This window comes from Sardina pilchardus, chromosome 1, assembly GCF_963854185.1.
Source record: "Sardina pilchardus chromosome 1, fSarPil1.1, whole genome shotgun sequence".
Classification (NCBI taxonomy): Eukaryota; Metazoa; Chordata; class Actinopteri; order Clupeiformes; family Clupeidae; genus Sardina; species Sardina pilchardus.
In genome coordinates, this window is record NC_084994.1 from 15,572,432 (window position 1) to 15,585,129 (window position 12,698).

The following is a 12,698-nucleotide window of genomic DNA, read 5'->3' on the forward strand; positions in this document are numbered from 1 at the left end:
ATACACAGCACCCCCGCTGCATTGTGGGATATCTGTGGATGTAACACAGCACCCCAGCTTAGGGCTGGGCGATATATCGATATTTTAGATATATCGATATTTTTAAAAATGAGATATGGAGTTAGACCATATCGTATATACCGATATAGTTCAAATTTGCGCTTTGATTGCTCCAGGCAAGCCGCTGGCCGGAGCTCTGCGCTGCTCCCCGCGCCCGCCCCTCCTCTTTCTGACACAGAGCGGGGTTGCACACAGCACTTAAGTTGTGTCCTTTAAGTATCAACCATAAGGCTTATGTGAGGAATTTATTTAAGGGTGTTGCACAAAATGTCTTAAATGGTATCCTTAGGTAAGGAAACTCGTTAAGTTATTTAGATTTTCATTTGCATTAAAAGGGATTTTCTGGCACGACAAATTCCAGTTCCCACGGAGATTGTTCGTTTTGCTAATATGTGCATGCTTTTCTGAGGGTGAAATGCGGGACTGACTGTCCAAATTAATATCAAGATATGAGCACATATTGTCTATAAAATGGTATAGCGAATAACACGACAAATCTGATTATAAACTTTGACCAGTTTGACGGGTGACGCAGCCAAACACGGCGCACCTTAGAACAGTGACGTTAATTTCACGATGTTATACTGTACATCTAATGTACCTATAAGTAGCTAATGTTAGCGATAAATAACTCAACAGGTACGTTCAACATATGCAACTAACTAGCTTGCTAATAAGTTATGCAATTAGAAAGCAATCCACCAAACACAATAGCCTCAAGCTTAATGATCTATAATCTTACCGTGATAATTTTCGGTGACATTTATCCATTCATCAAGTAAATCCTGAGACATGAATTGAACTATAGCTAGCTAGTTAGATATTATCCTCTGGCTGTCATCCAAAGAGCAAGACCATTTGTGCACCAAAACATTTTTGTTACATGTTGCCTGGTGAACCAAACCAAAGCTCATAATGGTAGGCTATCAGTAAGGACAACTTGAGCAAGCTGTTACCACTAGGCCTAAATAAACGACATAACTTCTGATAGGCCTATTTGATTGAAGAGTAATATTAGCAGAAGATTTATTTATTTTCAATTGTTAAAAGTGGTTAATTAACTACATTTATCAGCATTGACTCAGATAATAATATGGGTTTTCCTTTAGGCTGCTGGACATTTGTGCAACGGTTTGAGGGATTTCTTAAGATAATAAGGAGAAAACTCAAATACATGAGGGAAAATGTTAAGGAGAATACTTAGAGGTGTTTGTGTGACTGATCTTATGTTAAGGGGGCCTTAAATCAAATTTTAAGGGTGCTTTGTTCTAGCAGCTACTTTGCGGGAAAAATATTGGGATATATATCGTATATCGATATTCAGCCTAAATATATCGGGATATGACTTTTGGTCCATATCGCCCAGCCCTACCCCAGCTGTACAGTGGGATATCTGTGGATGTAACACTGGCTCACCAGGTCTGTGTGTAATGAGCCATAAAGCTGGTGCTGCATAAAACCCAAAACAATACCCAACCCTAGTAATGAGTCTGTGGAGCCATACAGCTGGTGCTGCATGTGTTACATGTCCATGGTGAGCTGCCTGTGTGTCTCCTGTGGGGGAGAACATGGTGGATGTTCATGTAGTCATGGAGACTGTAGAGCAGCACTGCTGCTGATTTGGATGTGAGGAGATCCAGTAGCCCGTGGTGGTGATGCACACTGGACATGCTTCCTAGACAGAACTGCACTGGATGTCCAATAGGGTCATTCCACGTCAAATCAACCAGAGCCCACGCACTTGCGTCTCAAAAAAATCTGAAAAAATACCATGTGCACCTATGTTACCCAGGAGACACTCTGTAAAATGTTTTTGTGCTAAGATCAACACTTTTCAAGTAACAGCCAGTTTTACGGGGGGATGGGGGTGTCAAATTTGTTCTGCCTCTTTTTTTTGTCAAAGTTCACAAGCTCATTGCTCAAGATCTAGAATCTGTAGGAGGCTCAAATTTTGCAGGCTGGTGCATAAATAGGAATAGTATGTAGTAAAATCACCACAAGTAGTCTGGATGATCCTGCATGGTCATAGAAGTCCCTCAAAGTTGATCAAAATTTTATTGGAGTTCTTGGCTGGGCTCTGTTTAGGCCTTCAGAAGACACATTTTTACTCAACATAGGTTCTTGGGTTTTTTTTCTTATTGAGATAAGTAGAAACAGTCTCCGAAAAAGCAATGAAGAGAAAAGAAAATCCATCAGGGACTGAACAGCAGACCTCACAAGTTTGAAAAATAAATTTGGATCTCATATTCAGAGCACCCTAACACCTTGTGGGAATATGCAAAGATTTTTTAAATATATTTTTCTATAATCTGCATTACCTCTTCTTTTTAAAAACACAAATTTGACTTGTCTTATGCTAATCTTTCTTTTTCAATTCCCACCCTGAACAAGGGCAAAATGCACCATTGAGATCTATTGAGAGATATGCTTTGTATAGAGTAACCAATGGTGCATTTTGTCCATGTTTAGGGTGGAAAATGAAAAAGAAAGATTTGCATAAGACAAGTCAAATTGGTGTTTTTAAAAAGAAGAGGTAATGCAGATTAAAGAAAAAAATATAAAAAAAATCTTCGGATATTCCCACAAGGTGTTAGGGTGCTCTGAATATGAGATCCAAAATTATTTTTCAAACTTGTGAGGTCTGCTGTTCAGTCCCTGATGGATTTTCTTTTCTCTTCATTGCTTTTTCGGAGAGTGTTTCTACTGATCTCAATAAGGGGGAAAAAATCAAGAGCCTATGTTGAGTAAAACTGTGCGTTCTAAACAGAACAGAGCCCAGCCAAGAACTCCAAAAATATTTTGATCAACTTTGAGGGACTGCTATGACCATGGAGGATCCTCCAGACTACTCGTGGTGATTTGACTGCATACTATTCCTATTTATGCACCAGCCTGCAAAATTTGAGCCTCCTACAGATTCTAGTTCTTGAGCAACGAGCTTGTGAACTTTGACAAAAAAAAGAGGCAGAACAAGTTTGACACCCCCCTCCCCCCGCAAAACTGTCTGTTACTTGAAAAGTATTGATCTTAGCACAAAAACATTTTACAGAGTGTCTCCTGAGTAACATAGGCACGCATGGTATTTTTTTCAGATTTTTTTGAGACGCAAGTGCGTGGGCTCTGGTTGATTTGACGTGGAATGACCCAATAGTCTCTTATGTGTCAGTTTGGCTATGTGCTTTGAGTCTAATGCAGGTCTTCAACCGGGGGTCCGCGTAGGTACTGCAGGGGGTCTGAAAAAATATTTCGTCTGAAACATTTTTTGCTCTTCCAAAACATAAGATTTGTCATAGTTAACATAATGTTCAAAAGAAAATCGCTTCATATTCGTTTTTAAATAACACATTGTAGGCCACCCATGAATCATCAGTTTGGCTATGTGCTTTGAGTCTGAGTCTGAGTCTGGCTGTGTCCAGAAGTCAAGCGTGCACGCTGGATAGTACCTTCTTTCCAGTAGCGTCTTAGTTAGCTTGCTCCTCAGTATGCGTCCCTACCTACATTTGGACAGCACTAACTAGTTGGCGTCACCTGACTCGGGGAGGGGGGTGTGTTGACGATTTGCATGACGTGTGGAGCTTGACCTGCGCTGCGCAATGGATTATGGGATATCTGAGGGCAAAAAAGATGCATCGATGCACGCTTGGAAATCACGGCAAACGAAGTACCCAACTAGTGAGAGCGCTTCACTTTCAGACAGTCTATTCTGACGTAACTTCCGGAAAATGCACACTGCCCAGCGTGCGTACTGATGTTTCAGACACAGCCTCTGATACAAGTTGCTGAGTGGATGATGTGAGGAGCACTTTGTTTATTTTGCCAGCAAGACATTGTTGGATCTCTGCTATCAGTGTCCAGTTGTCCACTACTAAACATTTTGATGTGGACACTGTCATGTGTCTGTGTTATCCTAGCAACCAGCATAACAGCCATTTTAATTAGCATAGCAACCACCACATCTAGTCTAGCAACATACCATATTGTTAATCTAGCTGCAGCCATATATGGAATATGAATCTGCATGAACTGTGTACTGTAGCTATCTATGTCAATTTGTTGGGAGTCGCTTTAGATCAAAGTGTCGGCTAAATACCACTCAACTTTGGCTTTAAATGTATACCTTTATGCTTACTGCATCCATTTGGAGACACTGATGCCATGTCTTCCTAACCTAACCATATAGTAATGTTTATATGTATGCTAGCTAACTGACTCCATGTGTATGTGCTTGTAGTGAGTTGACGGCTGATCAGTCGATGGGTGGAGTGCATGAACAGGTACCGAGTGACACCATCACCTGTGAACACAACATCAACAAAAACACAGGTGAAGATCAGGGATGATTACTAGTATAATTAGAAAAATATTGATTATATTGATGGACTATAAAAGGAATTGGGATAATTATTTAAGTTCATTTTTGTAATTTTTGGGTTGGGTGAAATTACTCTGAACCATCCCATTAAGTGCATTTTTGTAGAGGAATGAAAACAAGCTGATTTGGAGTGGGGCTACTGATTTACTATGGAAGCCTGTTTCTGCCAGTTGTGTGAACATTACCATGAGCTATGATTGACTAATGATAATACAATCAGAAAATAATTTGCTTTTTCTGCTTATGGCCTTCTTAATGCCAAACAGATAACGAGGTCCTGGGGAGAGTTAAAGAGAACCATAAAGCCAGTCTGAAGAGGAGGTTTGAGAACATATCTGAAGGCATCATCAAAGCAGGAGCTGAGATACTCCTTAATGAGATCTACACAGAGCTCTACATTACAGAGGGAGAGAGTGAAGGTGTGAATAAGGAACATGAAGTCTGGCAGGTAGAGTCAGCATCCAGAGAACACACCACAGAAGACAAACCGATCAACTGCAATGAACTCTTCAAGCCCTTACCAGGACAGAAAAAGTGCATTAGAACTGTGATGACCAAAGGTGTTGCTGGCATTGGAAAAACAGTCTCAGTGCAGAAGTTCATTCTTGATTGGACAGATGGTGTAGCTAATCAGGATGTAGATTTCATGTTTCCCCTTCCTTTCCGTGAGCTGAATTTGGTGAGGGGTGAACAATATAGCCTTCACAGACTCCTGCTTGACTTCTACCCTGAGCTGAAGGAGCTGAATGATGGTGAAGAATATAAAGACTGTCGGGTTGTGTTAATCTTTGATGGTTTGGATGAGAGTCGATCGTGTTTTGATGTTCAAAACAATGTGATATCTGATTTAAAACAAATATCATCAGTGGATCTTCTGATGACGAGCCTCATTCAGGGAACTGTGTTTCCCTCTTCACTCATTTGGATAACCTCACGACCAGCAGCAGCCAGTCAAATTCCTGCTCAGTATGTTGACCGGGTAACAGAAATACGAGGATTCAATGACCCACAGAAGGAAGAGTACTTCAGGAAGAAAATTAGTGATGAGAGTCAGGCCAACAGAATTATCTCACACATTAAGGCATCCAGGAGTCTCCACATCATGTGCCACATTCCAGTCTTCTGTTGGATTGCAGCCACTGTACTTCAGCAGATGCTGGAACAGGACAACACCCAGGAAATACCCACAACTCTGACTGAGATGTTCATACAGTTCTTGCTCATCCAGACCACCAGAAAGAATCAGAAATATCAGAAAAGACATGAAGCAGATCAGAATAAGCTCTTGAAATCACAAACAGAACTCATTCTAAAGCTATCAGAATTGGCTTTTAAAAATCTAAACAAAGGTAATCTGATATTTTATGAGGAAGACTTGGAAAATTGTGGCATTGATGTTAGTGAAGCCTCAGTGTACTCTGGAATGTGTACTGAGATCTTCAAGGAAGAGTCTGTGTTTCACCAAAGGAAAGTCTACTGCTTTGTGCATCTGAGCATTCAGGAGTTTCTGGCTGCACTTCATGTGTTCATATCATATCAGCAGAGGGATCTTGAGACACTACAAAGTCTTTGTAGTGATATCATTGACTGGAAGATATTACTGTATGGGCTTTTGAAGGAGGTAGTGGAGAAAGCTTTGGACAGCAGGAATGGACACCTGGATCTTTTCCTTCGCTTCCTAATGGGCATCTCTCTGGAGAAAAATCAGACACTTCTGAAAGGTCTACTGAACCACACACACCGCACCTCAAAGAGCATTGAGAACATATGTCAGTATATAAAAGAGCTCAACCGTGAAGATCTCTCTCCTGAAAGATGCATCAATCTTTTCCATTGCTTGTTTGAACTGAATGATCATTCCATGCACCAAGAAATTAAAAAATATCTGGAGTCACCAAAGGATTTCAAAGGTCAATTGTCTCCTGCTCACTGTTCAGCACTGGCCCACATGCTTCTGATGTCTGAGGAGGTGCTGGATGAGCTGATTGATCTGAAGAAATACAACACATCAGATGAGGGACGCAAGAGACTGATCCCAGCTGTGAGGTGTTTCAGAAAAGCACGGTGAGTTCTTGATTAAAATGGAATAGATTCTATTGATGTTACAGTGTGTGGCCAGTGATGGTCTTCATTCCATCCCAGACCTCCTTCATATTGTTCTCCTGCAGCTTCTGTTCCACCTTCTTACTGTAATCCTCTTTGGCCTTTTTCAGCCTGATTTTACAGCTACCGTTTAGCAACTTTCAGTGAAGCATTGTAAAGTTGTATGGCCCTGGGTACAAATGACTTCCTCAGTCTGTCCGTTGTGCATGTCAGGGAGCGTAGTCTCCAGCTGATCAAGCTCTTCTGCTGTATGATAGTGCTGTGGAGTGGATGACGGTCACTGTCCAGGATGTTGAGTAGCTTGTTCAGGGTCCAATTGCCTGATACTGAAGTGATGCACTCCAGTTCAGCTCCCACAACAGAGCCAGGTGACTGGTGACTGGCAGCAGAGCAGGCTTAGACCTCCTGAAATCCACCACCATCTCCTTGGTCTTGGCCGTGTTGAGTTGTACAGGCATGCAAACTCCTCACCTTTCGGCGAAATTCGCCGTTTTGAATCAAAAATAGGTGACTTACATGGTTCGTGCAGATCCGATGAGAAAATATCAAGGTGAATTGAATTTACAACTGAGTTTAGAAATCATGCGCAGACGCTAACGTATCTTGAGGTGTTTCTAGAGCCGCATTTAAAACGTGTCTGCTCAGCAAGGGATGCGTGAATGTAGCCCCTATGCGTTTAATAAACATTAGTGGAGGCTAATTGTTCACAAAGACGCAACGAGAACAGAACGCGCTCACCAAGTATATGTTGTGAGCGCAGATAGATGCGTCTGAGATGTCAGGTGGAATATAGTGATTCTGGCGAGAAGAGATGCCCAGGGATTTCACAGGTGGGCTAGTTAAAACTTTCAACTTCTATTAGAAAAAGACGCTGAGATTAGTGTAGCAACGTAGCATAGGTTGTTTTCTTCTAATGATAAAAGTTAGCGAAATTAGACAAACATGTAGACATAACGAGTTCTTTTGATGAAGAATGCGTGCAGTTTGAACCATCTAGATCGTCAAAAGGTGAAGCAAATAGGCAGAGTTTATCAGTATATCAAAGGCTAATGTGACAGTTGAATTAAATGCTCATAAACTGGGCTGGTTCGTTTTGTCCAGAGACTTAGTTGATTGACATGATAATGCTGTCTTTAAAGGTTGGGTACGGAAGTCGCAAAACAGACGGCAGAGTTTGAACATATACTGTACAACCTCAAGTCCCGCCCTCCATGCACGAGCGACAATTCAAATGCGCAGCGCGAGAGCGAGCCAGGCTAAATGAAATGCCAGCCTGGCGTCTACAGCACTATGAGCTCTAGTCTCCATACAATCACTCACATCAACTTCCCCAATTACATTCTTTATTCACCTCCAAAGGGTTGTAGTACCTATGGTTCAGTAGCCATAGGTGTGTATATTTGAACAGAATCTGGTTTTGTTCTTACCAGGGCGATTATCTCCTGAAATATCCGAGTTTAGTGCTGGCCCGTTGGTTCGCCTATTCCACTGTAGCTCCAAGCTGTTAAGTTTCGATTTCATGTTTACAACACTCTTCGTGTCACGGTAAAATGTAATTTTTGCTACATATCTTATTTATTGCGTGGGTGATTGAGTTGCCGTAGGTATCCGCTGCCTTAGTTTGTATAGAAATGAAGTGACACATACAACAAGAGGGGAACATGGACGTGCAGCAGCAGGCAGTTGGTTTCGTTTCAGCACTGACTCGCGGTCACCAGCTTTCGAAAGGGTCGCGCGCGGTGGGGAGGGGGAGGAGTAAGACGTTAGATTGACGAATGAGCTGTGAAATGATGGTATGGGGTGAGGAATACTATTGGCTGGAGTTTTTCGAGCCCTGCCCGTTCCGCAGATGATTGACGTGTTTAATTTCCATTTCAGTGCTTCCAACTCAGTGGCTATAAGTGGGCTAGGAATAGGATTTCAAGTGATTTTGCAAAAATGGCCAACAAAGCTAATTCCATACCCTACCTTTAAGAAAAGTGGGCCCTGTTACTCGAAGCACACTGCGCATATACCTTACGCAAAGCCTACGCAAAAGATATGCAACTCAAATGATTCGCTATTGTAATGTAGCCAAAAAAGAGTTGCGACTGCTTCAGACCACACGTAACGCATGTAACCGTTTGAGTTATGTGTGTGACTTGCAACAATTTTCAGTAACACCTGGATCATTACGAGTACGTAAGCCATGCGTAAATTAAATTTACATTTGATTGTCGAGTTACAGGAGGACCCTGATCAGTAGCCTAGTCTGTGCCTACAGGTAGCCTACAGTTTAACATGTAATATGAAGACAGTTCACATAACTTTATTGGTTGGTTAAACACACTAGCACAATATAGCCTAAAAACCACAATATGTACTGTAGTAGCCTAGGCTGCATAATAAACAGTTTTAAAACATTTTGAAAAATTAAAGCCTATCTACCCTATTTTATATAATAATATTAGTTTGAAATAGTGTGTGTCTCAAGCAAGATTATTGATTACCTGGTTTGGTCCAACAAATATTCAGACTTTTCCTTATTCTGATTTAAGTGTCCATTAGGCCTATGAAATCAACAGAAATGTGTAATAAGTACATAATAAGTAAGCACAGAGAAAGAGAGAGATGGTAAGAAAGAAAGAAAGCGGGTCCCTCACACTTTGGAAGATTTGTTTCCATGTTTGTTTGTTTTTTTTTCGGGGGGGGGGGGGGGGGGTCGGAGAAGAGTCTCACCTTTTTCACCCCTGACCAGTTTGCATGCCTGGTTGTAGGTGATTGTGTCTGCACCATTGCATGAAGCCTCCACCAGGCTCCTGTATTCCTCCTCCTGCCCATCCCTGATACAACCCACAATTGCAGTATCATCTGAAAACTTCTGCATGTGGCATGACTCCGTGTTGTAGCAGAAGTCAGACGTGTACAGGGTGAACAGGACTGAAAAGAGCACTGTTCCCTGTGGAGCTCCGGTGCTGCTGATTACCGTGTCAGAGAGACAGTCCTTCAGTCTGATGAACTGTGGCTGCTCTGTCAGGTAGTCTGCAATCCACACCAATCTGCAGGAGAACCAGTCTCTCCAAGGTCTTCATCAGGTGTGATGTGAGAGCGACTGACCTGAAGTCCTTCAACTCACTTGGATGTGGTTTCTTGGGGATGGGGATGAGACATGATGTCTTCCACAGTGTTGGGACTCTCCCGAGACCTAGACTTCCAGTGGCTCTCCCAGTTCAGCAGCACAGGCCTTGAGCAGTCTTGGACACAGTCCTTCAGGCCCGGCTGCTTTCCTGGGATGGAGTTTCTTCAGCTGTCCTCTAACTTGATCTGCCGTGATGGTGAGGGGGGAGGGGAGGAGAGGGGGTGAGGGGCTACCATGGTCTTGGTCACCCTGAGGGGGAGGGGAGGAGGAGACGTGCTGCACTGAGAATGAGAGGGGAGGTGTGAATTGGGTATTGGCAGTTAAGCTAGCAAGAGTGTCCGGGGGTGGTGGTGGACAGGCCCAACCATTGAAGCTGGAGCAGGGCAGTCAAACCTGTTATAGAAGTGTAAAAAAGAAAAAAGGATCACCGCACACCATTGGACTACACTTTTAAGCTTTTATTTCTGAGCAACGCGTTTCGCCATGCGCTTCCTCAAGCTCAATCTCCAATTCAAGAGAGCTGCTACTCCTCCTCAGGCCAGCGATGGTCTTCATTCCATCCCAGACCTCCTTCATATTGTTCTCCTGCAGCTTCTGTTCCACCTTCTTCCTGTAATCCTCCTTGGCCTCTTTCAACCTGACTTTACAGCTACCGTTTAGCAACCAAGTACTCAATCAACAGCAGGTATATGTTTTCATAATTCAGTTCAAACTTACCATAAGCAAAGGGGAAACCTGACCAGGTTGGAAGTGAAGCAGTCAAACTGGCACGCTGGCTGACAAAGTTCTGTAACAAAACGGCTATTTGGACCATTCCAACTAAGTCCATAGGAGATAGTTTTTACTTTTTTTACTTAGATGTCCGTTTGTTTTTCTTACAGGTTTAACACATGTTTCACATATAATAAGAAATATCAGAAAATATTGTCCACAGCACATTGTGTTTAATTTAAAATATATGAAACCCCCTCCCAATAGTCTCACCTAGAAGAACACCCACTTGCACCCCAACGCAGGGATTAAAGTTTTCCGGCACCATGCCGGAATTCTGGCGTGCGGCCATTGACTGCGTTCATTTTTTAAAATATTATTTATTTGTTAACGCTATTGAAAAACACGCAGCATTCGTTAAGCTGAATTTCCTTTCCCTGCTCTCCCTCTCTGTCACTCACGCGTCACGCGCCCTTTAATACACACACACACACACACCCGGACACAAACACAGACTCCCCTTAGTGCACACCGCGTCTGTCTCCATAACGAGATCATCCCTGGAAGCGTGGCCGCACTGATGCACCTGACGCTGCGGGTGGAAGCATAAGTTCTTCCGCAAATTTTGTAGACTATGCGTGCAACTTTACCAAACAGTATAGAAGTAAACGAATTTTCCTTGGCCCGCTCTCGTGCGCACTCAATGGACACCCGCCCCTCGACATGCACATTTAATCCAAAAAAACATTCACAATCGTGAACGCAATGACGCACAGAAGACGACTAGCTGAATTATAGAGATTGAGAATGTGACGTGCAACGCATTTTGGGAATAGGTGGCCCAAAATTAAGTTGTTTTACTGACGTGCGGGAACAACGAAGTGCAGTTGTCGAAATGCCGTTTACCTGCTGTGTTATAAAATTCAATAGAGTAACATGAAGCTTATCTTTTATAGTTTTCCAGCGTGGAAAAATAATAGTATACGTCATGTTTCAGAGGTGACAAAAAGGCGAGGAATGGCTTGGATAGCATTACTAAGGAAGCGCGAGATTATGTTCTGTTTTTCACACAATTTTTTCACGCTTAGTTTTCATTATTATCATGCCAGATCATAGACCCAGAACACTAGTTTACATGGGCTGGCATCAGGCGAGCCAAACCTACCCATAATTCTTTGTGTTTTGATGACTTTGGTCACATGTCTTAGCGATCTCTATTGTTAAATACGGTTAGCATCATTAGTAGGCTATGCTGCACACATCTGATTAAAACTCTGCATTCAAGTTGACTGACCATCTCAATACCAATGTTTTTCAACTCCAAGATTTAACGGGCTTGTCCCAAGGAGAAAAGGTATGAGCTTACCTTGAAACTTAAACACACGTGGGGACACTGCAGTCCAACCAGCTAGCTAGAGTATGATAAACTAGCCAATATGCTACTTTGTTTACAATATTTTAGGCTTCAGTCAAACAGCTGAATTTAAGAGGTGGAGTTGTAATATGAATAGCAGGCTATAAGCTGCATAAAGTTTGCTGTTATGAATATCAGAAATGTCAGTATACAGAATGTATAAATAATCACACGTGTGTGTGTGTGTGTGTGTGTGTGTGTGTGTGTGTGTGTGTGTGTGTGTGTGTGTGTGTGTGTGTGTGTGCTTTACGTTTTGTTAAAAAATCATTAAATAAATAAATTCACATTATATGAAAGCAAAGCGATAAAAAGTCAGACATGAGGCGACCACCACACATTGCCTTCTAATCTGTGGGAAAGAATGAATACTTTAACTTAAATGGTTGCAACTAAATCTTATTCTTCTAATGCCTGCCTTCCAATTTCACATATCCTTACAACATGACACCTTATGATTGTAGGTCAATTTGTAACCTGTCAAAGACAAAGATTAGCAGCAAGACTTGATATAAAAATTTGATACAATTGTAGTGTGTTGGACTAGGCTACTATTGGCACCTATTGGCCTTTCTTGTTGTCCAACATCACAAACAAGGCCTGTGTCGTGTGCAAACACTCCAAAAAGTAAACCGGTTTCCAATCGATCGACCAACATAGTGTCGTATAGAGTCGCATGCACGAGTCTAAAAAAGTTCAGGCTCAGGATTTTTTTTTGCTTTAATCCCTGATAATGTCTTTTGGTATCTGGGTAGTTGGGTAGTTTGCATACCAGAAACACATGAAGGCCCTTTTTAATGAATTTATACTAATGAATTAACAGTACAGTAAAAACAGACAGAACATACAGAAAGAGCAATAATTTTGATTGTCACTATGAAGTTTACTGAATGCAAACTTATGCACCACAATGCAATGGTCGC

The 12,698-nt window shown here is 42.1% G+C and overlaps 1 protein-coding gene across 1 annotated transcript in view; it reads left to right on the plus strand.

Moving 5' to 3' along the window:
* Positions 1-12,698, plus strand: part of LOC134083005 (NACHT, LRR and PYD domains-containing protein 3-like) — a gene marked incomplete at its 3' end in the record, with an annotated part of 55,076 nt that overhangs the window by 25,898 nt on the left and 16,480 nt on the right. The window contains exons 6-7 of the mRNA XM_062539095.1: positions 4,292-4,383; positions 4,699-6,496. Coding sequence (XP_062395079.1) covers positions 4,292-4,383; positions 4,699-6,496 — 1,890 coding nt within the window. The remainder of the gene's footprint in view (positions 1-4,291; positions 4,384-4,698; positions 6,497-12,698) is intronic.